Raw genomic sequence first — 23301 nt, 5'->3', positions numbered from 1 at the left:
GTATTTATCCGACTTTCAGCAAGAAAGTGGCTCATGTCAACAAGGCTCATGTCTAAGCACATCCAATTGCTTTACGCCACAGTGACCCCAAAGCAATGGTTACCGTAGTGACAAAGCAAATAAAAGATGGTATGAAAAACTTAATGTGGCTGGAAAACGACGACGAAGCTACGTGAACGCCCCTCAATGAACCTCCCGGCGGTAAAAATATCTTTTCTGCTCTACGCTGAATGGTATCTACAGCGGAAAGAGAGGTCTGTTGTATACGAACCATAGCTTTCACGATCTTTCTGCGCATGAGCACACGTGCCTGCTGTTGGTAAAAAAAATGTGTTTACTGTTTTATACAATATTTTTATTTCCATAAATTGATGTATATTTTGAGTGCAAAATGTTCATTTAATTTCACCATTAAAAAAATTCTTCATTATTTGCTAGCGCCTCATCTCGAGAAGAATTCTTAGCAGTGTATAATGCCTCAGTTCGGTTGAATTGGTCCCGGTTTTGGGTCAATATCGAGGTCACGCAGAGTTTCTCCAATCAACTTTATATTTGGAAGAATGAAGCAAGTCTCTATTGAGAATAAGTTCATGTCACTGTTTTATTCTCGGTGAACGAGCACCGCGATTGCCAAAAACGAAATTCACCCGAAGCATATGAAGCTTCAACTTTCTATCAATCCCATTGTGGTTGGAGAGTCTCGTGCCTAGTCTGTTGGTACATAGCTTGGAATCTAGGAACACAGCATTCATAAAACACATACATCGAAGACAAATAAGACAACCACACAGGCTGGGGGTTGTGGTCACCATGTGTTTTTTTGAGGCTGAGTTCTTCAATTCCAAGCCATGGTGGCCGAAGCGCTGTTCAGTCAGCTCGCCTGCCCCACGTAGGCATTTCAAGAAATTAATTTTGAGCGCAAACACACGACACGTTCACGCACACACACAACCAGGCATCAAACATGCACAAAGCTGTGTTTGTGTGTGTGTGTGTGAATGTGTTGTGTGTTTGCACTCAAATTGATTTTTTGCGATGATCTATCAACTAGCCCAACAACTAGTTCTACTCACGTTGACACTCAAGCCAGGTTTCACTCTAGGTATTGTGGTACGATTTTTTACGCTGAACCTGTGGCCTTCTCGATCGGCCTCAGCATTGCGCTTGCTAATCACCGAGGACACTGTGATATGAAAACACTCGCTGGCTTTGGTCAGTTTGGCAAAAGCGGGGACGACCGGTGTGGCCAGAGCTTTTAAAATTGTACGACGGTGTGCGACTTTACCATGCGGGGTTTGCGCATTTGCCGTGGCGTCGTGGTAAAAAAAAAACTAATTATGGCGCGGCAACGGCGTGCCCCCTCTGAAAACATTGGCGGCGGCACCCAGCTGCGCGAGAAAATCACGCGGCGGCGCATAGGTCTACTATTGACTGACCCATTATGAGAAGAGGCAAGTCGTGAAATGAAAGTTTCTTTACCAAGATTACATATTTTCTTCATTCGCTTGTGCAAATTTACTCTCTTTCACGCCAACAAAACTGAAGATCCTAATTAAAGCCTAACTAGGTTAAAATCTTTCTTAAAGAGCACAAAATGGCTACCGAAAAAACTAGAGTGCTCATTGTCTAGAGTCCCCTAAAAATTGCCACCTGGCTGCTTGTCATTGTACGAGTGGTTTACTAAAGCCACCTGCTCAGAAAAACCAAACTGCCAAGCTGTCATGATCGAAGAAATCATATTAAAAGCATATTTTTCACATAGCCGATAGCCATATCAGGATAAAATTATGCCCACATACTCTTCACCATGTGAAGGATGCAAGTATCTCCTTTAGGACTTGATATCAACTGTGTAGTAATTACACACTTAAAGGGCCAGTAAACAAGCCCAATGTAGAAAAATTAGTGCTCTTTTACTTCGTGAACACCCTGCCACAAGAATTTTGTGAACACGTGCTATATTAAAGAAGTTACAGGGGCTAGAACACAGCTTTCAGCTGGTTTCAAATTTTCGCACCGCCTCACCACTATTCACCTTCAGAGTGAGGGAAAGGCATAGCCCGATGTCGTGACTCCGCCCACTTTGGCAACGCGACAAGAGGTCAACAATGGACGTCATTGGCGAATTCGATCAGTTGCAACGCACTTCCACTTTCTACGATGCCTTGTTGTTTACTGTTTGCACGGTGCCGATGTTTCTTTGCAGCCCAGTCCAATTTGCAGCTGACAACTATTGGCAGCTAAACTGCGTTCCAAAAGCCAACATGAAGTTGGCCCGATTTTTCAGGAGTTCAATATTTATAGAGCAGACTGTCGCACCAACTGGGTGCAGCAATACAAAACACAAATAATGCGTTTCATAGTGGGTGTGGTGATCAACAGATGGCGCGACAATCTGCTCACTCCCAAAAAAAATGACAGCATATCCTTGGAGTGAATGATGGAGAGCATCCGACCGTCCATTCGTTTTTGCTTCCGTCCGTCCATGCGTGCGTCTGTGAGGCTGCTCGTGCGTCCATCCACCTGTCCTGCGAGCGTCTGTTCGTGCATCAGCACACCCATCTGTACGTCCGTCCCTGCGTTCGTCCATGCATCCGCTCCTGCGTCCGTCCATGCGTCCATCCGTCCGTGCAGCCATCCGTGCGTCCGTCCATGCATCTGTCTGTGTCAATTCGTCCACCTATTCAACACTCCATGTACCACCATCTCGCATCTTTTCATCATATATTCCTCATATAGAAGCACCGCCATCCAGCGGACATTCCAAGGACTGAAAGAGCGGAGGCACACGCACAGTTTCTTACGGCTTGCGCTTTGTGCCTACTGCCCACCTTTAACCACCTCGAGTTCATGGTATATACTAGTTCACTGTATTCATGGCACTGCGGCCCAACGCTCGCTAAAGCTTTCTAAAACCAAGGAGGTTACGCCCAGCGAGTATAACGTAGCAACCCTTTCTTGTCAGATAGTGCTCAATGTACATGCCAATGGCTGCTAAGGGGGAATAAGAGACAGGAGAATTCGGCTTTTAGTTAACGCGCACGCAGCGAATTTTTTATTGTTCAACAACGCACAGAAGAAATCTCGCACCGGCACCACCTTGGAGGTCAAAATGTAAGACTGGTTACACACTACTACTACGACTACGAGGGACGAACGGGTGCCTCATTAAGGAGCATCGCCCCTAAAACTGGGCAAATGACGTGTCTGGATTGCGATACATGGAGCCTATGGGAAGTTTTGCGATTTGTATGATTGAATAGATCTGTCATAGCTGTGGGCTGCTGTGGGTGGGAACAGGAACAGTCATTGACTTCACTACTGTTTGTTAAGGCTTGTTTTAGATCAATTGATGAGCTGCCTGCTGCGTCAAGTCACCGATTGCAGAGTTGGCGTCACTGAACGTGGAAGGAGCATTGGTCAGGCGTAGGAAAGGAGCGGGTATTGTTTTTCGAAATGGAAGCTCTGTGCGGCGCGCAGCTCTGTAATGTTGAGAAAACGTGATCGCTGCGGTATACTTTGCGAACTGCAGAGCTTGTACGGGGGGTGTAAAAAAATTGACTGAGCCTATTGACTGGCCCTTCAGAGCAAGAAATTAGAATGGGCCGAGTATTCTGAGAATTCTCAAATCACAATTTTTCCTGACAATCAAAATGTTTACAACACTTTCTTGATAATTATTTGCATTATACTGTTAATGTGGTGCCATATTAGCCATTAATTGCTCACAACCATAAAAGTTTCGTGGAATGAAAATTGTACAAGATTAGCTATGCTGTACACAATGTCATAGCGCAAAACGAGAGCTGTGCAACTTACAACAAAACTAATCACATATTTGAAGTCAGCACAAAAGCCTACACATAGTGAAAATTTCATTGACCTAGGCTACAAATTAACCCATTTTTTTTTCCAAATCACATCTTCCCTTAACACTTTCGTTACCGTGCGAGAATGGCTATTTAACGTATGCCTCGAAAATATTATTTTTGCCAGTTTGAAAACTACTCCAGGATGCATTGCAGCATACCAAATTCAGTGAAATGTAATGCTCTTTCAAAAAAATATATCGTGTAGAGAAGTACTTTGGTTTGGGCTAGTTGGTTCATAGTGCTCACATAAAAAGGGCAGCGCAAAAACTTAGGGAAAAAAGAAGGACAGTAGAGACAGCGCTCTGTCTCTACTGTCCTTCTTTTTTCCTGAGTTTTTGCGCTGCCCTTTCTATGTGAACATATTGCCGCGAACGTAATTACAGACAGCGACGAAACGACGTCTTGCTTGCCCTCAGACCAGGACGCAAAAGCCCTCTTCTTTCTTCACTTTCAAAGGATTCCACCTACAGTTGATGGCTCATACCCATTACCTGTGACATTACTCCCTCTCCTCGAAAAGCATCGGCTCGATGCTGGTAATGAGCGGTTAAAAAAAAAACTAGAAAGAAAAGATGCTACCATGGAACCCAACTACTCCGTCGTAAGGGGAAAAAAATGGGCTGGCGTCATAGAAGTACTCAATAAAGAAAGGAGTAAGTACACAAGACAATAAAAAAACCAAAGTGACAAAAAAATAGTCATTGCATGGTAAGTTAGTCCACGTTCGATGTATGACGGGAGAAATATGGCTTGAGTCTTGACACGTGCACCACATCACTTTGTGGAAACCGACAAGAACGTCTTGAGGCGCCCTCAGGGAGAACTTCATACGTAACGTCACTGAGTCGGCGCAGAACTTTGTAAGGGCCGAAGTAGCACCGAAGCAACTTCTCAGAGTGACCACGCTGTCGGATTGGAGTCCACACCCAAACTTCATCGCCTGGTTGGAAGGTAGCCTCTCGGTGTGTAAGGTTGTAGCGGTGTGCGTTGGCAGTTTGGCGAGCCTGAATACGGCACCGGGTGAGTTGACGGGCCTCCTCGGCGCGTTGAGCGAACAATGCAGCGTCCGTGTTGAACATGCTCAAGTTGTTGGGAAGGAGCATTGCGTCGAGCATTGTAGTGACCTCTCGACCATGAACTAAGCGAAATGGGGTGAAACCTGTACTCTCTTGAACTGCTGTATTGTAAGCAAAAGTTACGTAAGGGAGTATATCATCCCAGTTCTTGTGATCAACGGCCACATACATTGATAGCATATCTGCAATGGTCTTGTTCAACCGTTCAGCGAGTCCATTTGTTTGGGGGTGATAACCCGTGGTTTTCCGATGTTCTGTACCACTTAGTCTCAGCACTTCTTGAAGCATCTCTGCGGTGAAAGCTGTACCACGATCAGTAATTATTACAGCTGGCGCTCCGTGACGAAGTACGATGCTGGTGACAAAAAACTGTGCGATTTCGGCTGCGGTAGCTTTGGGCAGGGCCTTTGTTTCACTGTAACGCGTTAAATAATCGGTGGCAACCACAATCCACCGGTTTCCAGATGAAGAGTTGGGAAATGAGCCGAGCAAGTCAATGCCAATTTGATGGAATGGTGTCTTCGGCGTGGCGATAGGCTGTAGTAGTCCTGCTGGTCGGACAGGTGGAGTCTTACGGCGTTGACAGTCGCGGCATGTGCGGACGTACTGCTTGACTGTCTTCGCGAGGCGGGGCCAGTAGTATGAGCGGCGAATTCTTTCCAATGTGCGCGTGTAGCCAAGGTGTCCGGATGATGGTTCGTCGTGACAAGCATGTAAAATATCGTCCCGAAGCGAGGTCGGCGCAACCAGTAGGTAAGTAGCCTGGGGTATGGTCGAAATTTTTCTTATAGAGGACTCCATCCCTGATGCAGAACGAGGCCAGCGAACGTGCGAAGTTTCGAGGAAGGCTGCATTTTCGGCCTTCGAGGTAGACAATCAGCGGGCTTAGCTCCATGTCGTCGCGTTGTTGTTGAGCCAAGTCGGTTGCTGACACAGAGGAAAGGAATGTATCGTCCTCTTCAACGTCCGCGTTCGTACTTCCAATTGGTGCACGTGAGAGACAGTCAGCATCAGTGTCCTGACTTGTGAATGACTGTAACGTCAAATTCTTGCAGCCGAAGGCTCCAGCGTGCTAGACGACCGGAAGGGTCTTTGAGGTTGGCGAGCCAGCATAAAGAATGGTGGTCGCTAAGTACCCTGAATGGTCGACCGTATAAATAAGGGCGAAACTTTGTTATAACCCAAACAACGGCTAAGCATTCCTTTTCTGTTGCGGAGTAGTTTTTCTCTGCAGGTGATAGTGTTTGACTTGCATAGGCAATCACGCGCTCTACGCCATTTTGCCATTGAACCAGTACAGCTCCAAGTCCGACGTTGCTGGCATCCGTGTGTAGCTCTGTGGCAGCGTTATCGTCAAAGTGACCGAGTACAGGTGGGTCTTGGAGATGGTTTCGTAGCGTGTCAAAGGTGTGATGCTGATCATGACCCCAAACAAACGGTACGCCGTCTTTCGTAAGTTCATTTAGCGGTTCAGCGATTTTAGAAAAGCCTTTGACGAAGCGTCTGTAATATGCGCAGAGTCCCAGAAATCGGCGGAGGTCGCGCTTGTTCGTTGGGACAGGAAATGCGGCAACAGCTTTCGTTTTCTCAAGGTCTGGATGTATACCGGCGTGGCTGACGACGTGACCAAGAAATTTCAGTTCCTCGAATGCAAAGTGGCATTTCTCAGGTTTGAGAGAAAGTTCAGCTGTTCGAATCGCCTGAAGAACTGCCTGTAAGAGCTGGACGTGCTGCTCAAACGTGTCCGAGAAGACGACCACATCGTGAAGGTAGACAAGACACGATTGCCATTTTAGCCCAGAAAGAACCGTGTCCATCATTCTTTGAAAAGTGGCTGGTGCCGAGCATAAGCCGAAGGGAAGGACCTTGAACTCGTAGAGTCCGTCAGGAGTAATGAAGGCGGTCTTTTCGCGGTCGCGCTCATCAACAGATATTTGCCAATAGCCGCTGCGTAGACCCATGGAAGAAAAGTAACGAGCATTGCGAATGCGGTCCAGCGAGTCGTCTATTTGTGGTAAAGGATACACGTCTTTCTTCGTGATCTTATTCAACTTTCGGTAGTCGACGCAAAATCGCAGAGTACCATCTTTTTTCTTTACTAACACAACAGGGGACGCCCAGAGACTGGTCGATGGCTGGATGACGCCGTCCTTGAGCATCTGCTGGACCTGTTGGCGTATAACGTCTTGTTCTTTTTGTGAGACTCTGTAGGCATGCTGTCGAATGGGTCTCTCGGTAGGCTCGGTGATGATACGATGCTTGGCAAGCGGTGCTTGGTTAACTTTCGAAGTCGTAGCGAAGCAGTCCCGAAATGAGCCGGGTAGCTTCAAAAGACATTCCCGTTGTGCAGACGGTAGACCCTGGTTTACGTCGAGAGTGCTTGCAAATGTCATGGCGGAATCGTCGCACGACGAAAGAGCAGATAATGTTAAGGGACCAGGGACGTCGGCAATATCCTCAAGGTATGCGATTGCAGTGTGTTTGGTAAGATGGCGATACTCCTCGCTGAAATTCGTGACTAATAGGCAAGCCTGCTTTCTACTGGGCTGAACAATACCTCGGGCAACGCAGATTTGTTGTGCAAAAAGTAGGGACAAATTTCCTTCTGCAATTACAGCATCGGGGACGTCTTGGTCACATTCAACGTTGATAAAAAGGATGCTGCGGGGAGGCAGAGTAACAGATTCGGAGGATACACGTAGGACAGCCTTCGATGAGCGGGCGTTTTCCGGTTCAGGATGAAACGGGTCCTCGAACGACACCTGCAAGTCTCGTAGGTCAATAATTGCGCCGTGTTCGGGAAGAAAGTCCAGCCCCAGAATGAGTGGACGGGAGCACACAGGTAATACGAGGAAAGACCCTATGAACGCCGAAGCACGGACTCGAACACGGGCTGTGCACATTCCAGTCGGCGTGACGAGGTGGCCCCCTGACGTGTGCAACGGCGGTCCTTGCCAAGGGGTAGTTACCTTCCTCGGTTGGGATGCTAGGGCGCTGCTCATAACCGAATAATCGGCGCCGGTGTCGACGAGGGCAGTGACGACGTGATTATCGATGTGTACGGTGATGTCGGCGGAAACAGTCTTATGACTTTCGGAAACGACTGGAAAGTCAGAACGGTCTTCGTCGGGTCTTTGCGTCGAAGGAGGCTCTTTGACAGTTCGTTGGAACGCGGCTTCACCCCCAGGAGCCGCGGTTTCTAGTTTCCCCTGTGGGGACTCGGTGACCGGCCTCTGAAAGGAGCATAAGATGACGAGGGAATGCTAGGTGACGTGGGGCGGCGAGGTGATGGTGATCGTGATTGGGGGCGTTGACCAAGGCAAGGAGCTTGCTGGCCCGTAAGGTACGCTTCGATGTCGCGAGGACGCTCACCGTAACGCGGGCACCGAGCATCAGGGTGAAAGCCACAGAGACCAAGTTGGCGGTACTGGCAGTTACGGTAGACGTGACCCGCTTCGCCACAGTGGTAGCAGAGTGGACGATTATCGGACGTACGCCGCACGCTGGCCTTTGTGGCGTTCTGCCGCGATCCAGACGGACGATAAGTTGGTGCTCTCGGAAACCTTGAGGCAGGTGGCGGAGTCGAAGAGGTGCCTTGGAATCGATGGCTAGCCTGATCCATTCTCCCCATAGCGGGATCAGGGCCATGTGGTGCAGGAAATCGCAGAGCCGCCGCATAAGTCAGCACAGGGGCCTCAGGCCTTGTTGGCGCGAGTGGGGTGACCACCTGTCGGATCTCATTTCGAATTAAGTCTGTGAGATCACTTACGGGTGGTTGGGGTCCCACTGCTTGGAGTTGGCGCAGCTCGTCCCGCACGACGCTTCTTATGAACTCAGCGAGGGCATGCCTCTCGCTGTCAGCCCCGATAAAGCAACCAGCAGGGGTCACGTCCTGGCGTTCATACAGTGACGACCTATACTGGAGAGTACGCTCCATTGTGGTTGCCTCATTTATGAACTCTGCCACAGTCGTCGGTGGATTGCGCACGAGTCCGGCGAAGAGCTGCTCTTTTACCCCACGCATTAAATGCCGCACCTTCTTTTCCTCGGACATTGCAGGGTCAGCATGCTTGAAGAGTCGAAGCATGTCCTCGACAAACATCGAAACTCTCTCGTTGGGTTGTTGGTTCCGAGACGAGATCGCCTGCTCTACTCTCTCTTTCCTTTCAGTGCTGCGGTACGCATCACGAAACTGTCGGCTGAACTCATGCCACGTCGCAAAGGAACCCTCGTGATTCTCGTACCACGTTTTGGCAGAGTCTTCTAACGCAAAGTAAACTCTCCGCAGCTTGCGAGCTTCATTCCATTCGTTGATGTTGACAACTCGATTGAAGTGGTCAAGCCAGTCGTCAACATCTTCATAAATGTCTCCATGAAATGAGCGTGGTGTTTGCGGCGCATGAAAAACATGCGGGAGAAAAGAATAGGCGTCGTTGGTTTGACTCGCCTGGTTGTTAGTTGAAGTTGCCATCTCGTCTTGAGAGAGGGGACCGTACTCGGGAGATAGTCCTCACAGGCGACGACTGCTTCTTGCTGTGGGAGCTGTAGCTGTCTCCAAGTAGCTCGGTGTGTCGGCTGAAAATCTGCAGCCGAGGCCCATTTACCCAGCACCTCCACCAGTGCCACGAACGTAATTACAGACAGCGACGAAACGACCTCTTGCTTGCCCTCAGACCAAGACGCAAAAGCCCTCTTCTTTCTTCACTTCCAAAGGATTCCACCTACAGTTGATGGCTCATGCCCATTACCTGTGACAATATCGTGTAGAGCACCGAAAATATTTTAGAATAAAAACGTGAAAAGTGTATAATTTATAGTTGCCAGCTGGTAAACAGTGTAATAAAAATTGTATAAATACAAAAATATTCAAAACAAAGAAAATTCAGAATATATATTTTAAAAACAAATAATCCAGGAACAGGATAAAAATAATAAATGTTGTACAAAATGTTTCTATTCACAGAGACAAAGAAAATCGGAACCGAGGTGCTGCTTCGGTTGCTCGTGCTATGCTGTGAAGCATTACCTGGTTTTTCTTGAGAAACAAGCGGAATCTTACACTTTTCTTAGAAAATTTATTTTTTTGTGTGTGATTAAAGCCTACAGATGTTCAAATATAGATGGATACTCGTGATCTGAATATTACTTCTGTAAACCAGATGTCCAATGAATTTCGCTATTTTGTCTAGCGTAACCTCTTTCCATTAGCCACCTCACTCAGCATAGATTGGCGTTCCTGTATATGCATGTAAACATATTTCTTAGCATTTTGCCCATCGTATTTGTAGAGGACGCCACCTGTTGCTTCTAGTAACTGGGAGGTGGCGCCCCCCCTCTGTATAAAAGGCATCGGTGGGCATTAAACGGGGCTTTTTGCTGTTTGTGAACTACGCGTTGTTGGGTCATTCTTCGCCGGCTTTACGCCCACTTTTGGCTCAGCTAGCGGCGTCCGCGCTACCCGGGCACGTCACTACATGGTGTCAGAAGTGGGATTTGAACTGGTATAGCGCATTACGGGGAAGAAGAAACGGCCGAGCAGACCGACACAAGAGGACAGAGCGCTAACTTCCAACTGAGCTTTATTGTCAAACTGCATCAAATATGTAGACCGGCGCAAGCATACAAAACCACCCTAACGCAACGACAAGATTACACACAACATCGCACCATCACATATCACAGATTCATAGGCGGTTATCCTAATTAAGGAAGGCCACTTCATGTTCAGATAAAACCAAAGAAGGGGCGCTAATACACGTGACGCCAGCTCTTGCTATACAATGCGCTTCTATAATTCCCTGAGTTAATCGTGACGGGCGCTTTTTAACCACTTCACATTGATCAAACATGGGGGAACATCCACAATCGTGGCAGTGAATTCCAATGTGGCCCTGGCTTGCTTTGTGAACATTATAATGGTGCTCTTTTAGCCTTTCATTAAGGCAGTGCCCCGTTTGGCCGAAATACCACTTACCACATGAGAGTGGAATCGCGTAAACAACCCCCGCTACACACGCCACAAACCGAATTTCGTGCTTGGTTGAGCAACCAGTGGTACGTGATTTGAGAGGATTGACTGCTTTGCAAAGCCGGTCTAACTTATCCGGCGCTGAAAACACCACTTTGACGCTGCATTTCTCCCCTATCTTTTTTAGCCGGTGGAAAATGTCATGCACGTAGGGTAAAACTACGGGTCTTTTTCGGTCGTTAGATTCCGGCTGAGCCTCGGAGTTGCAGCCTTTCTTTATCTGTTTTAATAGCTTTTCAGCTACAGATGCCAGTAGGATAGCTGGGTACCCAGCACTCAAAAGCCTTTCAGCTTGAGCTGCAAAGCTGCGCTGCATGACATGATGACATGATTTCCTAAGAGGATTGATGAGACAAAGATTTGTGATGCTTCGCTTAACTAACTTAGAATGGGAAGTCATAGGGTAAAAGAGGTTTTCCAGTTCTAGGTTCAAATAGCCAGCACACATGGTCAGGTGAAAGAATTAAATTCAAACCTAAATAGCGTAAGCTGTTGTCAACTGGCATCTCATGAGTCAATAAAAGCGGTTTAAAACATTCTTTAAAAGTCCTTACAATACCGTCGGTTAGGTGCTGGCAGGCAGCGTTGCTGCAGTTGATGCAAATTAAAAAGTCGTCTACGTAACGACATATTTTGGTGACAATATTTTGGTCAAGCATGCTCATCAGCAAACGGTCATGATATGCAAGATATATGTCACTAAGGATCGGGGCGAGGCATGACCCGATGCAGACACCACTATTCTGTATGTATTTACGATGATTAAAAGATACAAAAGTCGACTTGATATAAAAAGACAGAAGCTCTAAGAGGTTACTGTTATGGACACCCGTGAGATTCTGGAAGGCTACAGCACCAAATGAGTCAATGGCATTGTCAACACACTGTAACAACTTCTCATGCGGCAAATAGTAATACAAATCCTTTATATCGACAGAAAGTGCTTTTAAGCCTCTGCCAGTTTTTCGAACCTCACCCAACTGCCAGAAGAGTTCTTGGAAACCAAGGTCATCCAAGGTCATCGGACGGGCAGGAAATCTTGATGACGTGTGCGAAATGTCGGTGCAGTGCGTTTGTGACCATATTTGGGCATTGTGTAGACTGTGCCTTCTCCACATGCATTGTGTGGTGTCTTTCCCCGCCTTCGTGGGTGGAGCACCTAGACCATCGGGCGCCGTACTGGCTTAAGCGCGGACAATGCGCCCAGGGTTGGCAACGTGGCACTATATAAGCGGAAGACTTTTGTATATTTTAAGTTCTACAGTTCAACAGTTCTCCTGTACAGTTCTGATCACTTGATCAGCTCCTTTCTAATTCTCAGTTACTAACCATGTAAATAAATTGTTGTCGTTCTTACGAGCACCTCATCTGACTTGTTCGACGATGGGTCCTAGAACGGGGACCTACTACCAAACTTAGACCCCCGGGACCCGGAGTCGCAACATCGCCCATTCACTATCGGCCGTACCGCGTGTCAACGTCCGAGCGAGAAGTGTTTCAAAAAGAAGTGGCCAAAATGCTTACGAAAAACATAATCGAACCATCATCGAGCCTTTGGGCATCTCCCGTGGTATTAGTAAAAAAGAAAGACGGCTCATGGCGTTTCTGTATTGATTATCGCCACCTCAACAAAATTACCAAAAAAGATGCGTGCCCTCTACCACACATTGACGATGCCCTCGATTGCCTACATAGCGCTACCTTCTTTTCATGTCTCGACTTCCGATCTGGCTACTGGCAAATTGCTGGAGATGACATGGACCAAGAAAAGACCACCTTCGTGACCCCCGACGGTCTTTACCAATTCAAGGTCATGCCCTTCGGTCTCTGCAACGTTCCAGCGACCTTCGAGAGAATGATGGACACGCTCCTACAAGGATTTAAATGGTCGACATGTTTGTGTTACCTGGATGACACAATCATTTTCTCACCTACCTTCACAACCCACCTTGAACGCCTTTCGACCACTCTATCCATATTTCAACGGGCCAGCCTGCAGCTCAATTCCTCCAAGTGCCTCTTCGATCTTCGTCATATTACCCTGTTGGGTCACCTTGTTGATGCTGCAGGCGTACGACCAGACCCGGCGAAAGTACGCACTGTAACAAACTTCCCAGTCCCGCGCCGTGTCGATGATGTTCGCAGTTTCGTGGGCCTCTTCTCCTACTTTCGCCGGTTCGTGAAAAACTTTGCGGCACTCGCACGGCCAACCACCGACCTTCTCAAACAAGATGCCCCTTTTGTTGGGGCCCTCTTCAAACTGATGCCTTCTCTCAGCTAATCACCGCTCGAACGACATATCCTATTCTTGCACATTTCGGCCTCGATGCTCCTATAGAAGTGCGAACTGACGCGAGTGGTCACGAAATTGGTGCAGTTTGGGCGCTAATTCAGCGGAGCACAAACGTGTAATTGTGTATCCAAGTCGTCTGTTTTCAAAGACTCAACGCAATTACAGCAGAACGGGAATGTCTTGCCCTCGTCTGGGCGGTTTCGAAATTCTGTCCTTACTTGTATGGCCACCCTTTCCGAGTCATCACAGATCATCACGCACTGTGTGGGCTTTCTTCTTTGAAGGACCCCACTGAACAACTTGGCCGCTGGGCATTACGCCTGCAGGAGTATTCCTACTCGGTTGCTTACAAGTCTGGATGTCTCCATTTGAATGTCAATTGCTTATCCTGCTACCCTGTTGATCAGCCCGACGAATCAGACATCGAGCCTAGCCTCAGCGTCATGTCAATGTCCCAGTTACTTCATACTGGTGATGAACAACGTCGTGATGCCTCCCTGTGACAACCTATTGACCGTCTCAAATCTGCTCCAAACGACGCGTCGCTTTGCATGTATGTCCTCCTGAATGGCACGCCGTTTTCAAATGACGAAAGCAATGTTTTCATATGACGAAAGCAATGTATGACGCAGAATGTCATACTGTCTTTCTACGACTTAAAGAGGAACTTGGTCTTGTATGCGATGCATCGGCTTACAATGTTCGTGCGATACTTTTCTATAAGATAAGCTCATAACAGAGCCCCATAGCGTTTGAATCTAAAATGCTGTCCAAGGCAAGACATGCCTATACCCACGCTGAAAAAAAAAAAGGTACTGGCAGTGATGTTCAGGGAACGTTCCACAAAAAATTGTTCAGCAGGAACTTCTCTATATAAACAGACCTCAAATGTTGCCAGGCATATTTGGACAAAATGTCTGGTTCCTGAAATATCGGCAGAATGTGTGCAACATTGGGCCCTATTACTGGCAGCACGCAACTACTAGTGAGTACATTACAAAAACAAGTGATACAGCAAATGTGGACACACTGTCAAGATTACCACTTCCAGAGCAGAGGTAGGAACCAAAAGACATTTCACTATCCGCGAGACAGATCAGGACTGGAACCCGGCGAAACAAAGTGCTCTCTAAGGTCTTGTTATTCACAACAAACGGGTGGCCATCAAATGTGACAGATGAAGCGTTGACAGCACATTGTAGGCAATGCAGTGAATTTTCGGAGGAACAGAAGTGTGTAACACGGGGAAACCCCATGGTTGTGCCAGTGTCCTTACGACAAAAAGCTCTGTATATGCTGCATTAAGGCCACGCAAGCATGACACGAATGAAAATGTAATCACGCAGCCATGTATGGTGGCCCAGCTTCCCTCAAGACATTGAGTACAAACAGTGACGGCCTGTGTAACGTGTCAGCTTACCTGAAATTTAGCCTCCAGAGTTCCACTGTGGATGTCCACTGTGGATTGTGGTTGGCCCGCACACAAGTGGCAGGGAGTACATCACGGGTCTGCATTTTGTCATCAACAGTAGTTTCTTGTGTTTGTGGATGCTCATTTGAAGTAGCTGGAAGTTTTTCCTATGAATTCAACAAGCACTGAAAAGACTAGAAAAGCTGTGCAGTCCGTTTTCTGCCTATTGGTTGCCTGAAAGAAAATGGCAGCATATCCACAGAGCAAATGATGGATAGTGGGGCGAAGCATCCGTTTGTCCATTCGTTCTTGTTTCCGTCCATCCATGCGTGCGTCTGTGTGGCCGCCTGTGCATCCCTACGGCCATCCGTGCATGCGTCTGTTCGTGTTTCCGCACGCTCATCTCTGCGTCCGTCCCTGCTTTGGTCCATGCATTTGCTCCAGCTCCGTCCATGCGTCCATCCGTCCGTGCAGCCATCCGTGCGTCAGTCCATGCATCTGTCTGTGTGTCCATTCGTCTACCTATTCAACACTAAGTACCACCATCTCGCATCTTTTCATCATATATTCCTCATATAGAAGCATCGCCATCTAGCGGAAATTCCAAGGACTGAACGAGAGCAGGCACACGCACACTTTCTTATGGCTTGCACTTCGTGTCTACTTCCCTCCTTTAACCACCTCTAGTTCATGTTATATACTAGTTCACTGTATTCATGGCACTGCGGCCCAACGCTCGCTAAACCTTTCTAAAACCTAGGAGCTTACGCCCAGCGAGTACAACGTAGCAACCCTTTCTTGTCTTCTGTGCATTGTTGAACAACAAAAAATTCGTAGCGTGCGCGTTAACTAAAAGCCGAATTCTCCCGTCTCTCATTCCCCCTTAGCAACCATTGGCATGTACATTGAGCACTATCTTTTATTGTTCAACAACGCACAGAAGAAATCTCTCACCGCGCGACCCTCTCCCGTTTACGCACGCCACCGCCGCGCCGCGGCGCTGTGTTCTGACACTATCGTGCGCCTTGCCGGCAGGCGAGCCCCCGCGCAGTCTTTGCGGTAGCCCGTTCGGAGTGAGCGCTAATGCTGTTCGGAGTGAGCGCTAATGCCGGAGTGAGCGCTAATGCTGGATGTGAGAAGTGCTGTTTCTGGACTAGAAAAAATTTTGAAGACAGGAATAGTCGCATCATCCGACAGAAGCAACGTCAACAGCTCTACTTCCTTCTGCTCTTCCCGGGCTGTTAGTGGAAGTGAAGTGAGGGGCAGCACAGCAGCTGTCTGTGCGAACGCCAAAAGGGCGCAACAAGTGCTGCGACAAGTTTGCTTGTCATCGAAGCCTTTTTTGCCGACTCCCGATATGGCAGCCATATCGGGAGTCGGCAAAAAAGGCTTCGATGACAAGCAAACTTGTCGCAGCACTTGCCATATCACTTGTTGGGGGCTACATAGCTCGCGTAGTGAGCGAAAGAAGTGCGTGTGAGAACTGTGTGTCTTTAGTTAGGAAAGCAAAAGGAAACTCTGCTGTGGATGGGTTGTTTTCCCACCAAGACAGCAGTGGCCTCTACTACCCAACACAAGAACTCATTACTGTTCTTTATGGACTGAAGAAATACGTGGACATAATGCTGTCAGACAGAAAAGCTCTCCTTAAACCAATGGAGCAGTGTTTGCAGCACAGTGCCAGTGCAATCACAGGCTTGCCAGTGTTGAAATGTAAAAGCTGCAATGATGACCAGAGAGAGGCTTTTGTTAAAGTAATATGCAAAAAATTTATGAAGCCCCTATTTTCAAACCATGCATTAGACATAAGTGACAGAAATGCAGTGGCTAAGATGTATCACAACAAGCCGCTGTCACGCAAAGTACTGATGCTTAGAAACGGCATATATTGGTTCTGTTCTTTGATTTTTTTCAGTAATTTCTTTAGACTGCAGACATCAACTGCAATAGCAGTGTCATGGATTGGGGAACTCTTCTTCCACCCCATTCGCTTTAAATTGTTAGTTTCGCTACATATGCATGATGATGCCCCTCGTTTTTTACCATTGTCTGCGACAACAAAGTCATTTTCTGCTTTACACTTTCTTTGACTACCAATATTTTGCATTTTTTTCTTCATAGCCGAGGTTGCTGCTATTTTGTATAGCTGTGACACTTACTCCTGTGATAAAATATATACATGTTCCCTTTTTTTTTTTGTTTACAATTTTCTGGCCATTATGTGCATGAACCTGCAGTTGAGCTTGCTTTACATCGATGTTATTTCTTTTTTTATGTTGAAGCAATATCTATTCGTATTATTACCGTACTGTGATATTGCGTTATCTGCAGCACACCCCAGCTCTTGGCAGAGAATGCTTAGGCTGGCCTTTTGCTGCAGTGAATAAATATTGTGCTATTGTAGTTCCACTTGATTTACTTTTTATTTTCGTTCTTGACTTTATTTTCACTCTGCTAAGCCCTACAAACCTTGAAGGACCAAATTTTCACAAAGATGAGCACTGCGAAGCTCCACAGAGCGACTAGCATAGCGACTTTCTGTGGCGGAGCGTAGTGTCAGAAGCTGGCGCCGCCTTGCGGCAGTCCGGTAAAACACGGTGGCCGCGGGTGAACAATAGGATAGCGGCCGACGTGCCAGGCATCTCAAAGTATAGGAGGCGTTGGCTGTGCATGCCTTTCCCCCTTTCCTAGGTTTAGCGGGAAGCAATTGCCTTTTCGTGGGTGGAGTAGACGACGATCCCATTAGAGGGTTCTGGACTTTGTTGTTTTCCCTTGCAGGAAATCTTGGGAAGACCGAGGATATAAAACATGAACGCAGGGACGCTTGAGGGAGTTTTTCCTTTTTTAAACTTAGTACTACACTACCTAAATAATGAAAATATCGGTAGATAGACTGTGCAGTTCTCAGCTCCGGCACCTCGGTTCGTTTTCGCCCTGACCCTTGGATGGCTCCAAGTCTCGACAAATTCCCCCAGTAACAACAGTGCCAAGTTGACTTCAGCCAGCTTTGAGACCTATTTGAAACATAATGAAATCTGTCACTGCTGAGTGTTGCGTGCGAAAATCACAGCGACACCTTTTGAAACAAGTCTTACGGGAAAAACAAAATTACGAACCACGCACTCCAGCATCGTATTGATGAATTCCTCTTCACGTACAGGAATAGGCCTACTGGAACAACAGGGGAAACACCTGCCCAGTTGTTTCTAACCCTAATCTTGAACAATGAATGCAAGAAAAGTTAGACATGAGGAATGATACGGCAAACCAAACCTGAGAAAAATGGCAAGAATTGGTGGAAGGACAGCCTGTTTTTGTCAATGGTTCAAGACCAGGTGAGGAAAAATCGCTGGCAGTAATCGTGCTCAAGCACGTGAGTATATCCACCTATTTTGTCTATACAAGCAATGAGCAGTATGTTCACGCAGAGAACTTACGACCTCGACGTTTATCGAAGAAGTTGACGCCCGACATTCGCACTATGGAACCTTGCGACGAACCAGACAACACCTTTAGAGATGTTTGCATGGGTGCCAGAAGTGGTGGACACCGATGCTAAGGACCTCCTATGAGTGCCAGCACCAGATATGGTCGACAGAAACTCCGGCCAACATGGGCATTCTTTGACCATCCAGTCACAACTATAAGCCAGAACAGCCTTTCATAGGACCAGTCCCCACCTCCGTTGCGGCACAGTAATAGAGAGAGTCTACTCCCAGATTGCTATGTAGAGTCCTGTGAACTCACACATAAAGGGGAAGAAGTGTTGTGTCAGTGCACATGCGTCAGTGTGTATCAGTGCGGTGCAGTATGGGTTACAGCATGCGTGTGTGACTGGACTGACATCATAACTACTGATGTCATAACTAACTGTCATAACTACTGATGTCATGTCATTGAAACTGCTGCCCTTATAATAGACAGCCAACGTATGTTCAGTGTCTTAAGAGCTATTTCTGTTAGTAATAGTTTTTGTTATTGTGCAAGCCTAGGTGTTGTGCCATGTCTGCTGAGGTTACAACAAAACAGACTAAAGAACAAACAGGGTAACCAAAAGCTTCCTTGGCATTAAACAACAAAAAGTGGACTTTGGCTGACCACCGATTTATAAGGCAAAGTCCCAGTGGTCCCTAGGAGCAACGAAATAATTATCAAAGGATGGGAAATAGCCAAGACAGCAAGTTAAATGGCATCCTGAAGTTACAATATTTAAGGGCATAAAACAGGGTCTACTCCCACGAGATTGGGTGAATTGGTAATTATTTTTGAAGACCTTTGTCTTACTATATTAGATCTAAGACACACTGAGAATGATTATGATAACTATTTAAAAATAAATGGCAACTGAATTTCAAAGAAAGCAACCACCCTCTTGATATTGAAACATATGCAGAAACACAGTTGGTATTTGTTTCTGCATATGCTCTAAGCAGTTACTCAACTGAAGTCAAGTGACTTAAAACACACAGTACTCACGGTATAATTGATGACATAGTATTTATCATAGGCTTTGTTCCGGGGGTTTATCTTCTTGTGCTGTTTTTTTCGCATGTGCTCTTTCAATATCTGCCAGTCTTTGAATGTCTTCTCACAGTACAAACATTGCATGCTTTGAGAAGAAAAATATGACAGTATTGTTAACACAAAATCCACACTAAATGACACCGTGAATAGGGTTTGTAATGTTTCACGCACTTGCTCAACTTGTCCTGCAAGATGTCCAGAAGCTCTTCGACATACACTAGAAAAGAAAGTACAATTTATTAAAATTTAAAGGTACCTACAGGCACATACAGTAACATAAGTGTATTGGCTGGTGCGTTTGGATTCCCAGGTCATTGAATCACCAGCCAATCCCACACCACATCTACATGGCCATGCATTTTTTCGTAATGACCTCGGTAGCATGAGTCAATGCAGCAAGCAGAGATGAACATTATACCTAAATTATCAGGTCTTCCCACACTAAAGTTGTGGTCGCGAGCCATGTGATTGAGTAGCGTGGCCCTGCAAAAGAAAATACTGATTAGAAATACTAATCGTGATGTAAGTGCACCAGGCGGAAAATATTGCACCTGTTTCCAGTGAAAACTTGCTTGCAAAACAAGCACGTCCTTCTGAAGGATGTGTCAGTCCTTTCAAGTTCTTGACTTGCCAGCACATCGTCCTAAACGGGAGAAAAGTTGGCCCGTATTCATCAGACAAGAGCGCGGCCTTTACTATAAAGCAGACTAACGTACCAGTTTGGACTTGCGCAGTTTCCAGCGAATGGCATCGTCTTCAGGCAGTTTTTCAGAAAGCAATAAGAATGTTTCCCTTGGTCCTGTAGGCACAAGAGTGCACATACTATCAAGGCCTCTGTAAAGTGTTTAACGCTGCTGTACTACGCTCACCGACATCATCGTCACCACTGTTGGTCTTCATCGTCACGCATACGTCTGCGATATCAGACACCTCCCGAAATCGCTTCTTCCAGTACGCAAAATATCTAGAAATACGCCAATATAAGCGCATGCATAACTTGACAAGTCGACTTACCTTGGAGGATCAGCAACACCGGTAAAGTTGCTGACGACAAGCTTGTGCTCTGTCAGCAGGTGCGACAACAAACCTTGGAAGCTTTTGTCGACAAGAAACGAGATGTCGCAGAAAACGCAAACCACCTCAGACGTATTCGTGTCCTTTTTGTCCTGGTTTCTCGAAGGTAAGAACAGCGGCTCTAAAAATGAACAAAATAATAGCTCCACTGCAGACATAGAAACCATCGTGAGTAGCGCAACTAAACAGGACACAGAAAGAAACAAACGATCGCAGGCACACACTAATAACACTGCAAAGTAACACTCTTTTATTGTTGTTGTTGTTGCCCCTTCGCACTGGCACATACCCACTATGGGGGATTGGCCATGAAATCTAGAAGTATCCTATATGAGATATATTAAAAGGTTTATCCTTAATGAAAAAACTAATGATGTAATAGAAAATAATAATTAACTAAAAAGGAATATTAAACTAAACAAATAATTGAAGATTGAATCAAGAAGAGAAAAGGTGAGGTAATACTACAGTGGAAGACAGAAATTTTGAGTAGACCAGACAATCGAGCTTATCTCACCCGGTCACAATCAAATGAATATGCAAATTTCATTCAAAATTAGACAAGTGTCTTCAGAAATATATTTAAGCAGGCATTATTATGACATGCGCTTTGATTCTCGAATGAAATTGCATACAGCATCGAATACGCTCCTGTGGCAATGTCCCAAGCTAAAGGCACCGAAACTTAGAACATTATCTGCAGTTAAATTTAAACCTACTGCTTGAAACGGAACAATTAAAAGTCTTTTCCTAATTAATGAATAGTTTTTACATGTTATAAAGTAATGCTCTATTGTTTCCGTTTCTTCACAGAATGGACACAGGGGGGATATCGCCAGACCAGCTCTGTGCAAGTAAAAGTTTAATGGAGGGACACGACATCGAAATTTGGTTAAAATAACTTCTAACTTTTTAGATTGACTCCACTGAGGTTTCCAGGGGTATGTTAGGTGCTGATAGTCCGTATATTTAGTAATATTTTTCATAATATCCGTATAAATAGCCCATTTTCTATATCTGATCGACACTATGTGTTCCGATTCTGGTAGTACCGAGATCACAGGGCCATCAAGTGTGGCTCGAGATAGTGAATCGGCTATTTCATTCAACCGTATGCCACAGTGTCCCGGGACCCAGACTAACTTCAGGAACTTCACATGAGGTGGAACTAATGTTTGTAATGTCGCTAGAGCTCTTGATTGTTCTGAAGCTGTGAGAGTAGTACACAGCGAAAGAGAATCAGTAATTATCATTGCACTCTCTTCGTTTGAAGGAAGTTTTCGTAGCGCTAAAATAATAGCCAGGAGCTCAGCTTCGAAAACCGGAGTGAAGTCTGGTAGTCTTACCGAGAATGACCAACCGAGGTAATCTGAGACGATTCCTACTGCTGCCTTTTCTTTATTCACAGAAGCGTCTGTGGCTATTATGTTCTTTATTTCCGCATGAGCTATGTAGTCTTCTAACCTGTCATTTAAGTAACTCGAAGATTGAAACTTAGATAGTGGGGGAAAAATTACATCACATTCTATCGTAATATTGTGATTTAATGCTTTGGTTCCAATTACCGATCTGATATCCACCTTTATGCTTTCAAGTTTCTTTTGTACAAAAATAATCTGGGGAGTACGAAAGCGTGGCCAGTGAGCGAGGAAGAAGGCGTCGGGGTCACTAATAAAGGCATATGCAGACCGTCTCGCTGATAAGCCGTAAAATTTCAAGTATGTTTGTACTGTTAAGATACGGAATCGGCAAAGAATAGTTGGTATGCGAGCTTCCTGATATAGTACATTAATAGCGACATACCTGGGGAGTCGCAAACACAACCGTAACGCTTCTCGCTCTAATAGAACTAACGGTTTAATTTTGTACGTAGGGCCACCCGAAAATAATATACACCCAAATTCGAGTATTGGGCGCATGTACATTTTATATATCATTAATAAGGTGTGTCTACGTAACCCATATTTTCTGTTGCTCAACCTTCGCAATAAGCCTGAAGCTCGTTGTGCCTTTGCCACGTTATAGTCTATGTGAGGGCTCCAGTTAAGTTTCTCGTTATAAATAATGCCCAAATATTTGATAGACTCTACTTGTGGAATCGGTTCCTGATTATAAAGTACTGAAATTTGAATAGAATCTGCTATAGGGAACACCAGGAGCGCACTTTTACTGATGTTTAGAGACAATGAAATTGAATGCAGCCAAATTTCAAGAGAATACATGTACTTTTGCAATTTTTGATGCAAAGAATAAATGTCACTATCTGCAACGAAAAATGCAATGTCGTCTGCATAAATGTAGACAGTGATATCTCGTTCAATGGGAATTGAGCTCATCAACACATTGAATAACAGCGGAGATAGGACCGCCCCTTGAGGTACTCCACGTTGCTGTTTGAATTTAGATGAGTGACATCCATCCTTTGCACAATAAAATTCTCTCGATTTTAGAAACTCTGCTACCCAATCAACAATATATCGCGGAAAGTCACATTCGTGTAAAGAATTCAATAAAATTGAGTGCTCAACGCTATCATAAGCTTTAGCTATGTCTAGTGTTACTAGTACCGCGTATTGTCGTCTTTTTCGGGCAAGCTGTATTCGGCTCTCTAAGTCGGCATGAGCACACCAAATTGAGCAACTCTTTTAAAGCAACGTGTTTCTTCCTCACCAATTGAAGCAGCCATCCCACCACCTACATGTGCGTCAAGCTACAGCACAGAACACCTGCTACAGTGGCTAGTGGTGCAATAGGAAATTGTGATCAACGCTTCCTCCAAACAATGCCTTGGGAAGGCTCGCTCTCCCAGCGGAGTTGGCCTGCCTTCAGCTTTGAGCAAGCGCCGCGCTGTGGCGCTCGCGACCGAGCTCTATATGTAGCGTTATGAGAACGTAAGGCGCTAGCGTAAGGCTTGATTAGGTCTAGTATGGTGTACGGTTTTTTTTTTATTAGTATTTTGTACTGTGTCTTTTTTTCTCCAGCCACCACGTGGCTGAAGCCTGCGCGTAGACCGACCACGTGCA

The 23301-nt window shown here is 46.0% G+C and overlaps 1 protein-coding gene across 2 annotated transcripts in view; it reads right to left on the bottom strand.

Annotated features, from left to right (window-relative positions):
- Positions 1-23092, bottom strand: part of LOC119175128 (zinc finger protein 277) — a 90634-nt gene extending 67542 nt beyond the window's left edge. For both annotated transcript variants that reach the window (XM_075894691.1, XM_075894692.1), the window contains exons 1-8: positions 22949-23092; positions 20219-20399; positions 20074-20168; positions 19921-20003; positions 19756-19847; positions 19623-19687; positions 19376-19421; positions 19157-19289 (exon numbers count right to left, since the gene is read on the bottom strand). In XM_075894691.1, the coding sequence (XP_075750806.1) occupies positions 19157-19289; positions 19376-19421; positions 19623-19687; positions 19756-19847; positions 19921-20003; positions 20074-20168; positions 20219-20399; positions 22949-22964 (711 nt within the window). In that variant the 5' untranslated portion in view covers positions 22965-23092. The remainder of the gene's footprint in view (positions 1-19156; positions 19290-19375; positions 19422-19622; positions 19688-19755; positions 19848-19920; positions 20004-20073; positions 20169-20218; positions 20400-22948) is intronic.
- Between the last annotated feature and the right edge of the window lie 209 nt (positions 23093-23301).

This window comes from Rhipicephalus microplus, chromosome 5 (assembly GCF_043290135.1).
Source record: "Rhipicephalus microplus isolate Deutch F79 chromosome 5, USDA_Rmic, whole genome shotgun sequence".
Lineage (NCBI taxonomy): Eukaryota > Metazoa > Arthropoda > Arachnida > Ixodida > Ixodidae > Rhipicephalus > Rhipicephalus microplus.
This window is presented reverse-complemented; position numbering and strand designations above follow the sequence as displayed.